The sequence below is a fragment of the Oryctolagus cuniculus genome, chromosome 1 (genome assembly GCF_051225735.1).
Source record: "Oryctolagus cuniculus isolate XC-2025 breed Fujian yellow rabbit chromosome 1, ASM5122573v1, whole genome shotgun sequence".
Classification (NCBI taxonomy): Eukaryota; Metazoa; Chordata; class Mammalia; order Lagomorpha; family Leporidae; genus Oryctolagus; species Oryctolagus cuniculus.
Genome location: NC_142867.1, coordinates 46,415,585 through 46,435,924, shown reverse-complemented (window position 1 = coordinate 46,435,924; position 20,340 = coordinate 46,415,585). Strand labels below are relative to the sequence as shown.

The 20,340-nt window shown below is 49.3% G+C and overlaps 1 protein-coding gene across 27 annotated transcripts in view; it reads left to right on the top strand.

Annotated features, from left to right (window-relative positions):
* Positions 1-20,340, top strand: part of NAV2 (neuron navigator 2) — a 763,895-nt gene that overhangs the window by 664,800 nt on the left and 78,755 nt on the right. For 21 of the 27 annotated variants that reach the window (XM_051824899.3, XM_002708951.6, XM_089310702.1 and 18 more), the window contains one exon: positions 17,144-17,282. In XM_051824899.3, coding sequence (XP_051680859.2) covers positions 17,144-17,282 — 139 coding nt within the window. Of the gene's footprint in view, positions 1-1,847; positions 2,011-2,671; positions 3,029-6,448; positions 6,758-17,143; positions 17,283-20,340 lie in introns of those variants that run through there. The other 6 variants (XM_070072518.2, XM_089310760.1, XM_089310772.1 and 3 more) reach the window with 5 other exon arrangements.

Sequence of the window (20,340 nt, the reverse complement as noted above, 5' to 3'; positions counted from 1 at the left end):
GTGTGGATGCCACCCAGCTGGTGCCGCTGGTGAAGCCAGAGAAGGAGCAGAGGAGGAGCCCAGCCCCTTCACTGGCGTTGTCTTAGTAAAGTGCCCACTGAGCACAAGTGAAGACTTTTTTTTGACATTCATTTCGACAGTTTTCCATTCTAATTCTTTTCTGTGTTCCCAGGACATGTGTTTCTACTTCCTGATACCTGAATAGAGTTTATTAACCACTTTTCGGTTTAAAAACCTGGCACTGTGAGTTATCCGGGGAACCTTACCACCACTGACAGCATTGATCCTTTGGAGGAGAATGGTCTGAGTTACACATGGTCTTTGGAATTTGGCCTGTGTGGAAGCCAGGATCGGAAAGGACAGGGGAAGCGTGGCTCTTTGACAAGAGGCAAAGGGCACTTGCTGTTGTACAGCTGGCTGACCTGCGGCCTTCTTTCTCCCTGGCCACACTGATCATTCTCTGCCACCACACGGAAATTCTCTGTGTAGATCTGAACCTGTAGCTACAAGGACTCAGAGCTTTCCTATTAGCTGTGTGATTGCTACTTGTAGCCACAGAAAGAAGACTGAGTCCCTGTCTCGTGCCCTGTATCCCCCTTGTAAAAGTGTGCGTACTCCAAATGGGCTGTTTCCTGAGGTAGGCACTTGACAGGAGCTTATATAAAAAGGGGAGATGGCATTTACTGACCCTCCAGCTTATCCTCGGTCACTCATAGCAAAAGCCAAGATGGCCACAGTGACTCCACTGCTCTCCTGGGCCACTGTGCTCCCTCCCTGTGCCCCATAACCCTCTGCCTGACCTCTGACCTCCTCCTGGGGGCTCCTTGTGGTTCCCAGTTCATCTCCGCTCAGTCCATTCATTCACGGAGTGAATATGGGAGTGGAATCCTCTCTCAGAGCCTTTGCGTTGACCCTCTGTTCTCCCTGGGAAGGCTCCCAGATGCTCACCTCTCCAGCTCCCACACCTTTTTCAGGTTTATAATAATAATCCATCACCTCAGCAGGCTTCCCCTAGCTCCCTGTGTCAAAATTCAGATGCCTACCTTGACAAATCCTATCTTCTTTACATCATTTTTTTCTCTTTAGCATTTATTGTTGACATACCATTAAATGAACATTTTGTCTCATTATGTTACAGTCCTACTACCAAAAGGTAAGTTTCATTGAGTAAGGAGTTTTTGTCTGTTTTGCTAACTGCCACACCCTTGGCACGGAAAGCACATACCAGGTGCTCTGTAAGTATCCCTTAGTTGAATGAGTGACATTCAACTAAGTTGAATGAGTGATATGCAACTAAGAGACATCCTTTAGTTTATGGTGATGGTTAATCAGCATTTTTACCTATCGTGGTCCCTTAAAGCAAGGAACAACTGTAGGAAAACAGTGGAAAATTTTTAGTATGTGTTTATATGCCTGTGTGTAGTTGTGCACCTGTGTCTCCCTATACACAAATCCCCATCCCATTCCCAAACCAACCCAGAGGTCAGCCAGGTTCTCAAGTTGGGTTGTAAAGATGAACTCATTCCAGGAACAGGGTGGAAGGTCAGGAGAGAACTTTTTTGTCTTAATAAATCTGGACTCCACCCCTCCCTGAGCCCTGCCTTCCGCCTCCCACCCCTCACTGCGTGTGCTCACAGCAGGTTTTCAAGTGGAGGCGGCCCTGGGGGATGATTAACTTCATTTGGTACTCCTTGGAGATTACCATCTCTGCTCCCAGACACGTTTGCTTTTTCCTTCACCTGGGACACACTCCCAGACCTCCTTTCCTCTTTGAGCCAAACTTTCATCCCTCCCTCTGGGGCCCGGCGAAGAATGGACTCTTCATTCCCCTCTGAAGAGCTTCTGTTTGCTGAGCAAACGCTGACCACACAGCTGGTTATTGCTTCCTTTACTAACTACACCCCCCCCCCCGCCCCCCAGCACACACACCTGCCATCCCACTGGAGGGGCAGCCCAGGCGGGGTGAGACTTTCTCAGGGAAAATCTTTGAAAGCTGCCAGGAGCCAACAGGTAGGGGTTTTGGAGAGGGAGAAGGGGTTTGGGAGAGCATCTTAATCCTTCTTTTGGAAACAAAACTTTGTGGCGATCACAGAATTTTGCTTTTGACTTCTCCCTGGTAGTACAGTTGTACTTTGTTCACTGCATCTGTTTGCACTGCTGCTTCTGAACTCCTTGATTACAGGTTTTAATAGGGATTACTCCGTGCAACCCCTTCCCGTCCCAGAACGGGGGCTTTCTCTCTCCCCACCTCCTCTCCCAGCCTCGGTACCATAATGCTTAACGTAGCCATGCACAGAATGAGGTGGTTTTTCTTTGAAAAGGAGAAGCATAAGGAATTAACCGCTGCAGATAATTGGTTGGCACGGTATCAAAATCGACAGCACTGGAAATGACGTGTGTCATTGGGAAGTGTTCAAACAGGTGTGGGTTCCCTGTCGGGTTCAGGTCTCTCCTCAGGTTAATCAAATGCTTTTGCATTCAGGTGTGGAAGGGATGAGCTCAGAAATGTTACGGGCCATGATTTTTGTGTCATCAAAAGTAGCACTCAGGACTGAAAAGATGTTCTTCAATGTTTTCGACAAAGTCCATGGGGATTTGAAACATCTTTTCACTATTAGAGTTTGTTCAGCCTGACCTTGTAATACACATTCCCCAGGGATCGCGGGAGGGCCCTTCCTTTCGGTGTTTTACGGTAATCGTTTCCGCGTTTGGTGTTAGCTTTTGCTTTGCTGAAACTTTTCACAGCTGACTTGATACTAGCACTCAGGCCTGACCTCTCCCTCCTTCAGCACTTTAGAGGTTAATTTTGTTGGGGGATCGGATTTCTCTCCTGGGCTGGGGAAGGGTGATCCCTGCTCACTAGTCCTCCAGTAGCTAAGTTGCTGGGTGCCGGGATTCCCTGGGCCAGCGTGGGCCAGCTCGGCTGGCTGAGGGAGCTGCCATCCTGTGAGATTCATTCAGCTTCTTTGTCCGCTGTTCTCCAAGGACCGCAATGTAGGGAAATGCTCTGGCCTAGGAACCTTACAAGGTAGGGACGATCTCCTAAAATGTCTGGGGGCCAGGGGCAGGGTGCAGCGCGCGCACTGCCTTGTCCTTCTTGGCTGGTATTGAAAAGCCGGGCAGAGCAGCCAGAGGTGTAGCATCGCGCGGTGGGGGTTCGGGTAATCTAGCACCATCTCTCCTCCCACCCTTCCCTACCCCCTTTGCATTCTAACCTTGATGGTTTTAGAGGAAGCTAGGACATTTCCCAAAATGTCCTTGCTCTGCCTAGATATTTGAGCAATGTCAATAATTCTTTTATCAAATTAGTCTATTGAGCCTGAATAACTGGGTGTTGATCACCCAGATGTCTTAGTCCGTCTTCCAGGTTTTTTTTTTTTTTTTGGTGGTGGGGGGTGTGGAGAGACTGTTCAGCCTAGAGGGCAGAGGTGAAATTGAGAGAGGCAGTGCGGCCCCAGGCTAGCAGGGTACCAAGGGCCCTGGTTACAGTGACTTGCAGGTTTTGTTTGGAATCTGAAGGAGCCTGGTGAACTTGCGGTTGTGTTTACTAATACTGCAAATTACTGGCTGGGTTTTCTTCTGGAAACTGGGCTCCAGGAGAGATGGCAGGAAGGGCTTTGCAGCTGCCCAGAGGGGTACTTTTCTGTCTAAGTCAGAAAATGTTCCTTACCACCTACTGTGTTCCAGGCACCTGGCAGACATGGTCTCATTTGATTTCTGTTGCAAAGCCAGGATGATGACCCACAATTCTGAGATGAGGCCATGGGACCTAAGAGAAGTGAAGTAACTTGGTGAAAGTCACACAGCTACTAGGAGGCAAAGATAGGATGGTGCCCAGGGCTGCTCCGCTAGTCTGCCTTCCTTGGTGGGGGGAAGGGTGGCGGCAGCTTGGCATGGTTTTATCTGTACATTTTTACATGTGGCTGCTGCTGGATGGAGGACCTGTTAGGCACAGCCTGTGAGGGCTTCCCAGACCCTGCTTGTTTCTGGGAGGCAGACGGCTGTGTGTCACGAGGCAGCCCTGTTTGGGCAGCAGGACCTAGTTGGGAGTCCCTGGACCTTGCTGAAGCTCCTGGACCCTGCACACATCTGGCTGGAGTTGTGCTTTGTTCCCCAAGGTGGGGGTTGGGGGTGGTGGGTGGCGGAGGTAGGGTGATCCCAAGTGGGAGCCCCATCTGGGAATTCTGAAAGCCTTGGAGCTGGCCTTGGGCTGCCTCCCAAGAAGCTGAATTTTGGGAGTCCTGGAGGGAGAAGATGTGTACCCCGTGTGTTAATGTTGACTCCAGCACCTGGCTCTAGCTGCCACGAGTGTGCTGGGGATGCCTAATTAGCCGGGGCTGAACCACACTGGGGTTGCAGGGTTGATTTTCCGTGGTGGTATCTTGACCTGAATTCCCTTCCCTTCCCTTTTCACCCGGAAGATGCAGGTACTTAAGAGCAAGGTTCTGACAAACTGCAGAATGAGGCCAGCTTTGAGTGGGGAGGACAGCCGCCTCCTTTGCTGTCCTGGGCAATTTTGGATCTGTTTTGTGAATTCAGACTCCCAACTCTCTTAGATGTAGTGGCAACTAAGCACGTGGGATCAGGGGAGGTTATGGGATCTGCAGACTCCACATCCCTTTTTGTCCCACCACCCCCTTCCCTTTCACTGCTTAGAGATGTTTTTTTTAAAATGCCTTGTGTACATGTTCTCAGATAGCAGGTGGAAGTTCTCAGTTCTTCCATGAACCTTGTATATTTAAAAGCATTCTCACCTCTGTTTTTTGCATTGAGTCAGTGTGGCTAAGAACTTGGATTTTGGAATCAGGCAGGTCTGGGTTCAAATCCAGCTCCATTTATTAGCTCTGGCACCTTGGGCAGGCCAGCTAACTTCTGCAAACCTCAGTTTCCACATCTATGAGAGGGCACATTAATATAATTGTGCCTGGAACCCATTATGCAACCTTTTTCACCTTGTGTGAGTGTTTGCCGTTGTTTTCGTGTTTTCATTCAACTCCAGTAGGCTGAGTTCTGTCCATGCTCAGGGGAAACCTGGATGGATTTGTTCAGATCCCTGCCAAAAGGCAGCCGGCAGTGGCCCAAGCCTGAGCAGCCCTCTCTGGAGGAGCCTTGGAGGAGAGAGCGCTTTGTGTAGCTGAGGTCAGCAGACAGGCTGGTGCCTCTTGTAACAATGAGGGTCTAAGGCATCCACACCAAAGCTCTGGCGTTCCTAACCCGATCAAACCCCTGAAGCCAGGCAGGGGCAGGAATTTCAGGCTTACTCAGGGGACCACCTACTTGTCCAAGGAGTGAGTTACCAAAGTGGGACAGAGGTGCTGGGGGGGCGAAACTCAAGCCCGGAGCATTCAGATCACTGCCAAATCCCAGCGGAGCCTTCTTTCTGGGCTTCACGGTTCCCTCTCTCCACCCTAAAGGGACTGACTTTGCACCTGGTACCGTCTGTAAGAAGCTGCTTCTCCCTGGGACACTGACCGTGTACGGCAGCAGGAAGCAAATTCTTGCACTGGACATCATCATCTAACTCATAATGTGGGCCTGCATCTCCTTCCTGCTGTCCTTGCAGGTCCCCTGCACCCTGGACTGCCCTCGACAGGATCTGGTGCTCTCCAGTATGCCCTGAAAGCTACACACACGCAGTCTGACCCATGGGAACTGGGTGTTCTTAGCGCTGTCCTGCACAGGGCAGTCCTGGCCTCCTGGCAGTGAGGTGGACAGGCAGCGTGAGGATTCACACACAGCTCTTCGTTTTTTTTTTTCTGCAGAGCCTGTGCTGCCTCCGTGCAGAACCTCCTGGGCTCAGTGGGTGCCCACGGCTCAGTGAGCCTAGGTTTTGCTGGCGTTAGTCTCTAAAATCTACCCTTGCATTAATTCAAGCTCAGGTTCTGAGCCATTTTGTACCAGAACTGCAAAGCATGTAGGCTGGTCCCAGAGGTAGAATCCAAGAGAGGTAGCTTGCTTAGATTTTTAATTCAAGTAACTAGATTTTGGAGTGTGGAAAACTTTGAAGTCCACGTGATAAATGTTCCTTAATGTGGGTAGAGTGAATCCATAACAAGGTGATTGCACACTTTGGGTCTACGTTTAAAATCCCAGCATCAGCATGTCCTACTTACATGACCCTTGATCCTATATTCTGCAAGCCTCAATTGCCTCATTTCTAAAATGAGTATAGTATTAGTATCGCGTCACGTGGGACCTGGGCGAGGATATGTTGGGTAACACAAGAGTAAGTCGCTAATACAAGTTCCTATTTTTCCCCTGGAGCCGCCAGGATTAAATGAAATAATGCATGTAGTGAAAGTGTTCTGGAACCACATTAAGCCACAGCTGAAGTTGACTATTACTTTATTATCCTGCCCTGATAGACTGGGGAAGGTGGGTCTCTGCAGGGGTGCTGCTGCAGTCTTTGAAGACAGATTTCCTTAATGGGCCCCAGGGGTGCTCAGAGGAGAAAAACCTCCTGGCGGGGAAATAGTTAACATACCTGTTTGGTGGGAAATGAAGGGAGCCAAACCCTTTCCCTTCCCCAGGGGTTATTGCTAAGCCTACGGTCAGGCTTGCTCACTCATCCACACCAAAGGATCTCATTCCGCCAGGCCCTGGGGTTTCAGGGGAACAATTGCCTTGAACAATAGCCAGAAAACAAGTTCCACCAGTCTGGGCTTTTTGCAACTGAATGCAGCTGTCTGGCAGGGGCACGGGGACCTGGGCCTGCTGGGATTCTGGGATTCTGGAGCAGAACTGGAAAATCTAGCAGGTAAGACCTGGCACTGCTGGTGGTGGCTGTGCTGGGAGTTTAGAGACCTGGAGAGAAGCAGAAAAGAAAATGAGGCCAGTCAGTCTGTTCCTGAGGACAGTAAGGGCCTCCTTACTGGAGTTTGGGGGCGGGGATTAGGATCCTTGCTTTGCAAAGACTGCTTTTTAGCGTCAGTTACAGTGCTTTATCTACCCTCCCTGGCTGGGGTTTTATGAGTGAGCAGAGAAGAAGGAATACATGTCCGCAATCTAATTTTTTTACAACATCATTTACCATGTCTTTCCCTTGAATAAACAACATTATCTCACTGGGAGTCCATTTGAAAAGTGTAATGAGCCTCCCTCTGGATCCTTCAATAACTCCTCTTCTCCGGGTCTTTAGCTGGGAGCCAGGGCATGTAAATCCTAGTGGAAAAATCTGTTTAATCAACCCTTGAGCCTTGCGTTCTGCTTTGCTGTTTTGCTCCGCGAGTGATGCAGTTGTAAATGTAGCATCGCATTAATTCAGGACCATGTCAGGGCCCTGCTCCTTTTAGATTTCCACCCCCCACCCCCAGAAGAGCTCAAAATTAAGAATGTGGCCACGCTAGATGAGTTTTCTCAGGGGTCCGGGTGTAGTCAGGGTTACCGCTCAGTTCTGTGGAATGCTCGCTCCCCACAACAGAGGGGCAAAACAGGAAGTGTGGGAAGCTGGGATAATTTATGATTCTTTCACCTGCGTTGTTCGTAGCAGATAGCTGAGATTTGGGCCGTTAAAATGGGGCTTTAAGCCCTCCGAGTGGCATTTGAATTCCTGGTGTAGTGATGTCAGCAGCTCTTTCGAGACTCTGAAACTGGATCTCCTGGTTTTATGGGCCCTTCCAGTTTTGAATGGATTTTCTGGTGATTATGTAGACCCTTTCCCCTCCACATCTGTGTGTCTCCAAGAGAGAGCAGGGCGCCAGTTGTGGCTTGGAAAGCCTGGGTTCTGGTCGACACGGTGAATGTTAACCAAGACGGGGTCTCTTCGTGATACGCTCGCAGACTGTGGATGAGGGCTGTTTGGTTCTTATCCTAGTTAACAGACAGATTTCCCAGCTGGTCTGCGTATACTGTAACATGCGACTCCATGTACTGTCTTTTCTGATGAGCTCTGGATCCTAAGCCTCTGTTTCATCCTGGGGGACACGGGAGTGGAGTAATAGATGTTATGTGCCTAGAACAGAGCCTGGCACAGGTGGTAACACTGTAACAGGCAAGATTGCATCCTATTTGTTGGTGGAGACATAGCGTGATCTGATGCAGGCTCTGTCACGAGTTGGTCTGCAATGCGTCTGTACCAGGGTCTACAGGCTCAAATGGCAGGGCCATGCCCATGGTATCCAGTGCATCAAACAGCTCACTTTGGGATTGTGTCAGATGGGAGGGCACACCTCTATCCAAACGGGTCCTTGCTACTCAGGGCCAGCTCATTGTCTCATACATAGGACATATTGGTACCTGCCTAAAATATTTAAAAAATTCCGTGTGGGATTGAGTGATGAAATCAGCAAAGCAGCGGCCCAGAGGGGAGATGGCGCTTCCTGCTGGCAGCCTTCCCTGGGTGGTAGGAGATGCTTCCGTGGGGACCTTCAACTTGCCTGTTTGCCTTTGTACCAACCTCGCTCTGACCTTAGACATCACTGGTCTTAGAATGGACCCTTGGAGGGGCCAGCAGGTTAAAGCCCTGACCTGCAGTACCACATCCCATATGGGCACCAGTTTGAGTCCTGGCTGCTCTACTTCTGATCCAGTTCCCTGCTATGGCCTGGGAAAGCAGCAGAAAATGGCCCAAGTCCTTGGGCCCCTGCACCCACGTGGGAGACCCAGAGGAAGCTCCTGGCTTCAGATCAGATCAAATCAGCTCCAAAGAGACCTCACTCTCTCTCTTTCTGTAACTCTCTCTTTCAGATAAATAAAATAAATCTTAAAGAAAAAAAGAGAGGACCCTTGGAGTGGCTGAGCCCCATACCCTCATGATCCAGGGGAGGACCCTGGGGCCTGGAGAGGAAGTGACTTGTCTGAACTCTCACAGGGCCAGGTCCCAGCTCTCCAGATCCTGAAGGAGAGAACACCCTAGCAGGGAGCCACTGGGGGGCTGGGCTTTGGAACACACCACACTGTTTCCCTGTGTTGTGACTTGGCTGGTGGCTGCAGGAGCTATTAGAGGCTGTAGCAGTGATGTCTGGAGCCAGTACAGTCGCCACATGGTGCTGTGGCCCCTCCCTGTTTTACATTTCCATTTATGCCTGAGCTGGGTCCTTGTCTGTCACATCCGCTGGATGTGCTGTCCCTGGCTGGGACAGTTCCAGGTCCTCACTGGGTCCCCACAATGCTTCATGCTAGAAGGGCCCTGACAGACCAGATGAGATGAAATCAAGGCCCCTGGCCCAGCATCCAGTAATGTTGGGTCTATGAGTCTTGAAGAAAAATAGAAAAGGTTTTGTGGGAGTTCCTTCCACCGACCCGTGGGCACTTTCAGATCTGATCCCTCCCACCTCGTGATGCCTTCTGACTTGACCAGGGTAGGACGTTTCACTGAACGGAGAATACAGGGCATGTTGTTATCTGGTTAGGAAATGTAGCTTTGGTGTTGACCGTTCTGATGGGTCAGTGGAAGCTTCTCCTGGTTTGTTTTTCATTTTATTTGAGAGGTGGAAAGACAGAGAGGGATGTTTCATCCTTTGGTTCATTCTCCAAATACCTGCAACAGCGGGGCTGGGCCAGGCCAAACCCAGGAGTCCACAGCTCTATCTCAGTCTCCCACATGGATGGCAGGGATTCAAGTACTTGAGCCATCTTCTACTGCCTCCCAGGATGGGCATTGGCAGGAAGCTGGATTAGAAGTGGAGTGTCAGGGACTCAGCCCGGCACTCTGGTTCAGGACAGGGGCCTCTGGTTGGAGGTTTAAGCGCTCAGCCGAAACCCAGCCTCTGCTTGCCATTTCTCTAGAGGTCTCATCCTAACACTTTGTCAGGCACACCTGACATGCTCATGAATTTAAAAGAAAAAGTTAAAAAGTCGCGGCCGGGGAAGCCGGGGAAGCTGTGAGTCACACACCCCTTTTAGTTTCCAGGTCGAGATCCTGCTGGGTGGTTGTGCCGGTTCTCCAAGGCAGTCCAACACAAGCTGTCTCTGCGAATGTTTTTCTTGCAATTGTGGAGCAGTCTGCAATGCAGGGGGAAGGTACACTGGAGTAGAGAAACCAGGTGAAGAGCGTGGGTGCTGTCTTGGGTTTACTTACTCTTCAGATCAGTCGTATAGATATCACTCATTCCTTCAGAAAGTGAGATCTGCTTGAATATTTGGTCATGTCTGGGGAGTGCCTTTTTGTGTCCAAAAATAACTGCTTAATGTTAGTTATGTTTTAATATTTGATTTATTAAAGTTTTGATGTTATTTTTTTTAAACATGTACTTATTTGAAAGTTACAGAGAGTTGCAGAGATAGGAGAGTGAGAGAAGGATTATCTATCCACTGGTTCACTTCCCAAATGGCCACATTGACCGGGGCTGGGCCAGGCCGAAGTCAGGATCCTGGAAATGCATTCTGATCTCCCATCTGGGTGCATGGGCCCAGAGACCTGGATCATCATCTGCTGCTTTCTCAGGTGCATTCACAAGGGACTGGATTGGAAGTAGAAAAGCTGGAACTCAAACTGGAGCACATATGAGACACCAGTGTGGCAGGTGGTGGTTTAACCCATGTCACAACACCGGCCCCCGAAGTTTTTGTTTTTGTTCATTTATTTATTTGAAAGGCACATTTACAGAGGGAAAGAGAAAGACACAGAGAGAGAGAGAGAGATAGATCTTCCATGGATTGGTTCACTCCCCAAAGACCAGGGCTGAGCCAAGCCGAAGCCAGGAACCAGGAGCTCCCGCCTGTGTCTCCCACATGGGTGTCAGGGGCCCAGGCACTTGGACCATGTTCTGCTGCTTTCCCAGGCCATTGGCAGGGAGCTGGATTGGAAGTGGAGCAGCCAGGACTAGAACCAGTGCTTGTATCAGATCCCAGTATCGTAGGTAGAGGCTTAACCCACCGTGCTACAATGCCAGCCCCTGAAGTTTTAATTTTTTAGCCTAGATTCTTATAAATCTCACCTAGAAATGAAAAAGTTTTGGGTAAGTTAAGATCATTTCCACTTGTTATTGACCAGTAGTTTCTTAATGCAGGCTTAGCAGACTGAGCTACTGAACAGTCTGTGCTCTTTAGAAACTTGGAGCGCTGTGCTGCCCTCACAGATGTAACGTACCTGGGCTCCACAAACTGTTCACACGCTGGGCCTGGCTTAGCAACTGAACCTGCAAGAGCTTTCCCCATCATCTAAGAACACTTACAAACCAAATTAACCATTATTAACACATTACACAAGTCATCAGTGATCTTAAACATTTCAATTCTCAATCCAATCTTCAGCCAGTTTTTAAGTCTTTCATCTTAATACTTTCAAGTCAAAAATCTCTACTCATTTAAAATTGAAATCACCAGACTGCTGATATTCTTAGATGTGCTATGTGTTCTTGTTCAAAAAGCTGTTTATTTTCATTTGAAAGGCAGAGAGGCACAGAGAGATCTTCCATCCACTGTTTCACTCCCCTGCAGCTATCAGGGTTGGGTCAGGTCAAAGCCAACACCAGCAATTGCATCATCAGGGTCTCCAGCAGGGACTCAGGTACTTGGGCCATCATCTGCTGTCCCCCAGAGTGTGCATCAGCAGGAAACTCTGTCAAAAGTGGGGTAGCCATGACTAACCAGGCGCTCCCATACTGGATGAGAGCATCCCAAACAGACAAGCCACTGTCAGACATCACCCGCAAGTGTGTGTTTCAGTTATAAATACACAGAGATTAACCCAATTATCACACAGCTTTTTTTTTTCTTAAGATTTTTTACTTTTATTAAGAAATAACAGGCCAGTGCCGCGGCTCACTTGGCTAATCCTCCGCCTGTGACACTGGCATCCTGGGTTCTAGTCCCGGTTGGGGCATTGGATTCTGTCCTGGTTGCTCCTCTTCCAGTCCAGCTCTCTGCTGTGGCCCGGGAAGGCAGTGGAGGATAGCCCAAGTGCTTGGGCCCTGCACCTGCATGGGAGACCAGGAGGAAGCACCTGGCTCCTGGCTTCGGATCGGCATAGCTCCGGCTGTAGTGGCCATTTGGGGGGTGAACCAACGGAAGGAAGACCTTTCTCTCTGTCTCTCTCTCTCACTGTCCACTCTGCCTATCAAAAAAAATGTTATTTAAGTTATACAAGTTTCATGTGTTTCATATCTACAGATTTAGGAACACACAGTGACACTTCCCACCCACACTCCAAACCGTCTTCCTCCTCCCTCTCCTATTCCTACTCTTAATTTTTACAAAGAGTTATTTTCAGTTCACTGAGTACTCATAAGGTTAACCAAATACTAAGAGTTCAACAAGTAGTATGAAGAAAAAACCACTGTTCCTCAACAGTAGCAACAAGGGCTGTAAACAATCATTGAATTTCAAAATGTTCATTTCACTCCAATATGTTACATTTTAGGTATTCTATTAGTTACCCCAAATCAGGGAAAACATATAGTATTTGTCTTTTTGGTACTGGCTTATTGCAGTAAGTATAATGCTTTCCAGTTGTATCTATTTTGTTGCAAAGGACAGGATTTCATTTTTTCTTTCACTTGAGTGTTACTCCATAGTATCACATAGCTTTAATCTCAAATATTTATGTCATGATTCACTTCATTATTGCTCATCTTTTTTTTTAAAGATTTATTTATTTGAAAGAGTTACACACACACACACACACACAGAGAGAGAGAGAGAGAGAGAGAGAGAGAGAGAGAGAAAAGAGACAGAGAGAGGTCTTCCATCGATGTTTCACACCCCAGTTGGCTGCAACAGCTGGAGCTGCACTGATCCAAAGCCAGGAACTTCTTCCGGGTCTCCCATGCGGGTGCAGGGGCCCAAGGACTTGGGCCATCTTCTACTGCTTTCCCAGGCTATACCTGAGAGCTGGATGGGAAGTGGAGCAGCCAGGTCTCGAACCGATGCCCATGAGAGATGCTGGCGCTTCAGGCCAGGGCGTTAACCTGTTGTGCCACAGCACCGGCCCCTCACCTTTTTCAACCTTTCTCACATTTTAAAATTAGCTACTCTCAACTGAAGGTAGCAGGCATATCATTTCGGCTAGGCGCAGTTTTTCTGAGTCAGATCCAAGATCAGCACCCAGAGATCATCCAAGCGTGTTCCCTAATGATGGGTCCAGAGTCGATGACTGCACTGCAGGCTCCTTCTGCTGCGCCCCTGGGGTCCTGAGCCCCTCCTCTGGAATTTCATTTCACCACAGTAAACATAAATTTTCCTGGTTTCTTTCAAGTTTCCACCTTAATCAGCTATTGGAACCTCTTTCGACATTTATGACCTGGCTCAGGTCTATGGACTTTTGTACCGCATCCCAGGTTGTACCTCATTTCCTTTACCACTCGATGGGCTTCACCTAATGTCCTTGCTGCTCCAGTGCGTTCTGCCTGCTTCCCACGTAGTTCCCGTCTGACCTGCAGCTGCGTGTCTGGAGTCATTTTACAGACAAATGGCACTTCCCCCTTGGTGGGCACCAGTGCACCAAACAACAAAACGGGAGCAAAGAGAAGGGAAAGTATTACTTCTCCCGGCTGGGTGTCCCCCAGCTGCTGCTGGCATCAAGGAATGCCTGAGTCCAGGAACTGGAGCCATGTCCCAAGGGCTCTTCCATCCTCTGGGTGAGCTTCCTTCTTGGATGAGAATGGAGTAGTCACTCCCAGCTTTAGGCTTCCCTTGCATTTTTCATGCGTGTTTCATTCTTTGCTGCATCTCCTGGGTCGTCATGTGAGTGTGGGGAGTGTGATTTTAGGCAAAGTTAAGGAGGTCATTCCTGGGCTACAGCATTGCTAAGGTGCTGATGTGCACTGTGGATTTCTAGCGGAGGCCAGGAGAGGCAGCTTATCCCACACGGCCTGGTCTGCCAGCGCTGTTAGCACAGAGCATCATGGGGAGCTACTTTTCCTTAGGACCCATCTTGGGGCTCCCTGATTGGCAGCTCATGATCATCTTTACCCTGGATTTTGGGAAGAGGACAAGTTGGAACTAAGTGATTTGATGTCTCAGTGGACTGGCCACGTGCCCCTTTCAGCTTGGTGCTGAAAGGCCACAGGCAAAGAATGGGTACAATTTCAAAGCACAAAATCTGGGTCTTGGATTCATGGGCATCTGTCATTCACTCACCTTCTTGCTCCCCACCAGCCATGCTACTCTCCCACCATCCTTTTCTTCTTCATCACAATATAAGAAATTTCTCATAGGCTGCAATGCTAACCCCAAAGGGTACATGCAATAAAAGAGCCCTGGGATTTCCTTGTGATCATGACGGCAAATCTGAGTCCTTTTCATCCATGATCTATGCCTTCTCCAGCAGAGCCCCAGGTGTGGTTCACGGCCTTGGTGAAACTGAGGCGCAGACGTTGTGACCTGTCGGGGAATAGGTAGGGCAGGGGACCTGGGCTCAGGATGCACTCCTGGTGGCTAGTTTGTGTCAGAAAGCTGCCCTGTCCTCCACACATGGAAGTGTTTAGTAAGCACACTCAGCGTCTCAGACGGAGGGGCCGTGGCCCACACAACAGGCCTGGCATTGTAGAAGCATCGCCCAGCGTCTACACTGTGAAACACAGATAGCAGCCACCCATGGGAGTGAGTGTGAAAGAACGTATGACTGTTGAATAGTTGGCACGTGGCATGGTTGCTCAGGGAACGGCCTCTGGTTTTGACAGGCAGCTTAGTATGAAGTAGAAAACAGCCTGTGTTCTGAAATTGTGCAGCCAGTTCCAAAACTGACCGAACCACGTGGGTGGGGGAACTTATTTTTGATCCGTTGGTCCGATGGACAGGATATTGCCTACTTCGAGGTATGATAGGAGGGTTGGAGACATACATAATAATAAGTGTATGGTGTGTGGCCCCATGCCTGATCCATGGTGAGCATTGAGTTGTGACCATAGGCAGACCCTTGCATATATTTGGAAGGTTGGACAGACCTCCACCCAGAGAATAACTGGAAAGCTGTAAAGGTGTCTAAAAGTGAATGCAGATGTGTGGGTCTGTGTAGGAATCAGTGTAGGGGATGGTTTGAGGGTGCTGAAGGATTTGGAGACGGCCTTCACATCTGCATGTGGGCTTGTGGAAGGTACAAGGGAGTGCTGAAGGGAGAGGTGATGAGAACAGGTTTTCGGTAACCCTTTGTCTTCCTGCCTGATCAGCAGAGCTCAGCATGTACAACAGGTGTCTTACAAGCTGCTGCAACCACTGGAGCCTCTTTGGGGCTATTTGTGTGTGCAGGGAAGGGGGAGTTATCGTGGCTTTTGAAATCTCGGCTCCCAGCGTTTCTCAGGCTTCACGCTGTCTTTTTGTAGGGCTTTCAGCAAGACACAGGGTGGAAGGCAGGCTGGTGGAGTAATGTGATTAAGTCAGGGCTCTGGTGTCAGATCTGCTGCTCCTGGCTATGTGACATTGAACCTGGGCCTGCCACCTCCCCAGCCTTGACTTTCTCCTGGGCAAGTGGCCCTTGTCCTATCTGATATGTCCCGAACACCGACAAAATGGAAAACTCTGTAGCATCACAGTAAAGAGAGATGATGACCCTGGAGTCAGAATGGCTGGATCTGCATCCACTCCACTTCTCAGGAGCTGTCTGGCCTTGTGCCAGGCATCTCACCTTTCTTAGCTTCCATTTTTCCACCTGTGCAATAGAAAAATGGTGGCATTGATTGCATTGCACTTGTCACAGTGATGTTTAGAAGCTTACTTTATAGACTGTTTAGTCCTGTGAGTTTCATTCAGCAAGTGTGTACATGTCACCCTTCAACCACATGGTGTAATAGAGCGTAATGCATGTTGGTGGGTAGTGATGAGGGGTGGCCTTTCTGAGGTCTAAAAGACAAGGAAGCAGGACAAGTATCGAGGGACAGGGACATCCAATGCAAAGCCGTGAAGATGGGAACAGTCTTGGCCTGGAAGGAACAGAAGCCCATGGGACCCAAGCCCCAGCCCATAATGGAGAGGCAGGTAGAAGACAGGACCAGAGAAGGAGGCCAGATCAGAGGGTAGCAGGGACCAGTGAAGGGAGTCTGGTTTTTGTAGCTGAGAAGTTACCTGAGGGTCTGTAGCAGTGGAAGGAGAGAACATGATTCACATTGCAGAAAGATCATTCCAGCTGCCGTGGGGAGAACGGATTGTTCAGAAGCAGAGTGGAATGCAGAGAGCTCTACTCTATTTGCAGTAACCCAGCCAGAGAGGACAACACCCTGAGCTGTGGGACAGCAGACTGTGCCCATCTGGATATATTTTGCAAGTATGAAGGCTCTTCAAGATGTGTGCAGAAAATGTTTGTTCTGGGAAAAAAAAAGCTATTTGTAGATTTCAAACTTTTTCATCAAAATAAACCTTTTAAAGATTTAATTATTTTATTTATTTGGAAGACAGATCTTTCATTCGCAAGTGGATTCCCCAAATGCCCACGACAGCTGAAGCTGGAACAGGCTGAAGCCTGATCTCCTCTGTGGGTGGCAAGAACCCAAGTACCTGGTCCATGATCCACTGCCTCCCAGGCACATTAGAGGAAGCCGAATCAGCAGCAGAGTAGCCAGGACTTGAACAGGCACTGATATGGGACGTGGGTGTCCCAAGCCACAACTGATTAACCTGTTGCGCCACAATGCCCACTGTCCCTGTCTCTCTTAATAGTATTTTCCACAGACTTTGTGAAGTGTCCTTGTACAGGTGATAGGACCAGGTGCTGAGTTAAATGCAGTGGTGTGTTGGGAGTTCAGGAGCTGGAAAGGAGGGGGGTTGCTAGGAGAGTTGGTTTGAGCAGCAGGGGGAAGGGCTCAGTTGGTGTGAGGGCAGGGCAGTGAAGCTTGGTTTTACACGTGGAGTCAGAGTTCTCTTTCTCCCGAGTCAGAGAACTCAACCAGCAGCTCTTCTGCCCACTCCGACCCCTAGGGAGGGGCTGATGTTGAATCCTTGCCTGTACCCTTTCCACTCCAGTCCCCTAACTCCTGCTACTAGGCCTGGGGAGGAGCAACTGGGTTTTATAAAGTTCCCCAGGTGAAGCTGAAGTTGGCATAGGGTGTGGTGTGTGCAGCCACCCTTCTCCGTGGAAGCATCCGCACTATGGGGGAAGGTGTGTAGCAGTCATTCAAGACAGCACAGATGGATGTCGCTCTTGGAGATGAACCACTGAAGAGGCAAAAAGCGTTGTCTAGGGCTTTATGCTGTCATCTGGGTCCTTCTGGGATGGTGCATGTGGTCAGTGCGAGCTGAGGAGCTGACACTCAGGATGTGTTTGTCTTGGCAGCTGGGATGACAGCAGCTCCGTGAGCAGCGGCATCAGTGACACCATAGACAACCTCAGCACCGATGACATCAACACCAGCTCCTCCATCAGCTCCTACGCCAACACGCCCGCCTCCTCTCGCAGAAACCTGGACGTGCAGGTAAGATACACGGGGCCTCCACCAGCAGGGGGCGCTGGCCTTGTAGGGTGAGAGGACTGTTTGGAGTGGGCAGAATCCCAGGGAGAGGAGATGAGGCTCAACCTGTGGCTGCCCGTGCTCTCATCTCGTTGACTCTGGCCTCCACCTGCAAGGAAAGGAAGTCAGCATAGGGAGCCTCGCTCTTGTGGCCGTGGCAGGTGACATCTTTTCCCAGGACCTCTAATTCATATCTCATTTAAAGACTTGTTTATTTATTTGAAAGGCAGAGTTACACAGAGAGAGAGATTCCATCCACTGGTTCACTTCCCACATAGCTGCAACAGCAAGAGCTGGGCCAATCTGAAGCCCAGAGCCAGGAGCACCTTCGGGTTCTCCCACATGGATGGCAGGGGCCCAAGACAGATGGGCCATCCCCCACTGCTTTCCCAGGAGCATTAGCAGGGAGCTGGACCGGAAGTGGAGCAGCTGAGACTCAAACCAGCACCATATGGGATGCTGGTGTCACAGGCGGTGGTTTTACCCACTACACCACAATGCTGGCTCCCATATGTCATTTAAAAAGCAAACAGAAGAGTACTAAGAATGTGGTTTTTAGCCTGGAAAGTGTGTCCCCTTGGCAGTGAGCCACTACTGTCCAGGGGTGTATGCTGATTGCACAGAACAGAGACTGATAATCTCAGACAGAAACCCAGCATGTCCTGCCCTGAGGCTGGGAACTGTCCATCTGTGGGTCCTGCCCCCTGCCAATGTGAATTATGTAGCCCACTGTGTTACTCTTCTTCTAAACCAGATCCCAAGTTGAATTTGAAAAACTGTCTTATTTCACATGAAAATGTGTTTCTAGTTTCTCTTGGAAAATAAGAACATATTGCTGTGCCCGACAACAATTAGCAGATGTCCATCCCCTTTAGACAGATCACTCATGGTCCCATATGCCCCAGCTGCTCTCTTTAAAATGCAGTGATTAAGATACCACTTGAGGGGCCGGCACTGTGGCGCAGCAGGTAAAGCTCCCACCTGCGGTGCCGGCATCCCAAGTGAGCGCCAGTTTGAGTCCTGGCTGCTCCACTTCTGATCCAGCTCTCTGCGATGGCCTGGGAAAGCAGTAGAAGATGGGCCAGTGCTTGGGCCTCTGCCCCCGATGTGGGAGATCCAGATGAAGCTCTTGGCTCCCAGCTTCAGAGTAGTGCAGCTCCGGCCATTGTGACCATTTGGGGAGTCAACCAGAAGATGGAAGACCTCTCTCTCTGCCTCTGCCTTTGCCTCTCTACCACTCTGCCTTTCAACTAAATAAATACATCTAAAAAAAAAAAAAAAAAAAAAAAAAAAGATAGCACTTGAGACACCCACCTGTCATCTCAGAGTTCCTGGGTTTGCCCTCAGTGTGCCTTCATGGTCAGCAGGGGTGATTCCTATAAGCCTGTTTTACTAGTGAGGTGTGGTGCTCATGGCTTCTCCCGAATTGTAAGGACTGGTCAGCCAAGACTGGTCCCTCCCACCAGTGATAGCCCCTGTCTTGAGTCTGATCCCAACAGTCTCCCCAAGGGACGCTGGAAAGGGCGGAACCAACACTGCCCCCTCTTCTTTTCTTCCTTATGTCTCCTCTTTCTTTCTCAGCTGGTTTCCACCCTGTACAGATAGGAGCTGTTCTGGAAATCTCCCTGCTGGCAAAGATATCTCTTCTTTGAGGATGGGGCTAAAGAATGCATGTGTCAGAGTGTGAGAGTAATGCTGTCCCACAGGAATGTACGTGTTGACTGCCGCTTAAATGTATCAGGTGCTACCCCTGGAATTGTCTGTTACTTCTTGGATTCTCATTTTAGCTGAATTTCTATTTACATTCAGCAGTGAGGATACGTTGTACTGGTGGTTTAGGAAAAATTTACCCAAGTGACTGGGAGGGGGCACAAAGATTTTGGGATGTGCTGTCAATGTTTTATTCTGATCTGAGTTGTAGGTAACGTATGTTAAATTTTTTTTAAAGATTTATTTATTTATTTAAAAGAGTTACAGAAAGGCAGAGACAGAGAGAGAGAGAGGTCTTCCATCCACTGGTTCACTCCTCAAATGGCTGCAACGGCCAGAGCTGGGCCGATCTGAAGCCAGCAGTCAGGAGTTAACCAGGTCTCCCACTCAGGTGCAGGGACCCAAGGACTTGGGCCATCTTCTACTGCTTTCTCAGGCCATAGCAGAGAGCTGGATCAGAAGTGGAGCATCCAGGACTCGAACCATGGGATGCTGGCACTGCAGGTGGCGACTTCACCCGCTGTGCCACAGCGCCAGCTCCACGTATGTTAATATTTAACTCAACAAGAAGGATGTTCGGTATAGTGGTTAACATGCCATCTCACGTCAAAGTACCTAGGTCCTTGCCACCCATGGGAGACACCTGGATTGAATTCCTGGCTCTTGGCTTCTGCCTGGCTCAGCCTCAGCTTTTGTAGGCATTTGGAGAGAGAACCAGTTGATGGAAGATTGCTTTCTGTGTCTGTCTCCCTGTGTCTCTCAAATAAATAAAATAAATTAATAAAAATAATAATAATAAAAAGAAAACCTAAGCCACACTGCCCCAGATTGGCCTTGGTTTAATCACTGATTAGGCACAAGTTAAAAATGACCACACTAGCCTATGTCCCTGCCCCAACCGTCTGCCAAATGCCACCGTATCAACAGTCCTTCATTCTATATCCAGGGAAAGGACAATGACCAAGCTTCTAGACAGTTCTTAGACCCAAAGGTGGGGAAGCAAGGGTATTCAGGCAACAGCCTGTTAGAGGTGCTGCAGAGAGAGCCTGTTAGAGGTGCTGCAGTGAATCGGGGAGGTTTCCCTTGTTTTCCCAGAGCGTAGGAGGAGTAGGCTTACCTAAAAGGTGCGGGTTAGCCTGGTTAAAACAACAGCACCTTGTCTTTTGTCTTCTCCACAAAAGCTGGAGTTGACTGCAATTTACAAATGATTTCCTGTCTTATAAGTTGAATTTGGTTGATGCCGAGGTGCCCTTTCTCTAAGCATCCCTTGGCTGTCCTCATCAGAAGAGGTTCTAGGATACTGCACAAGTGC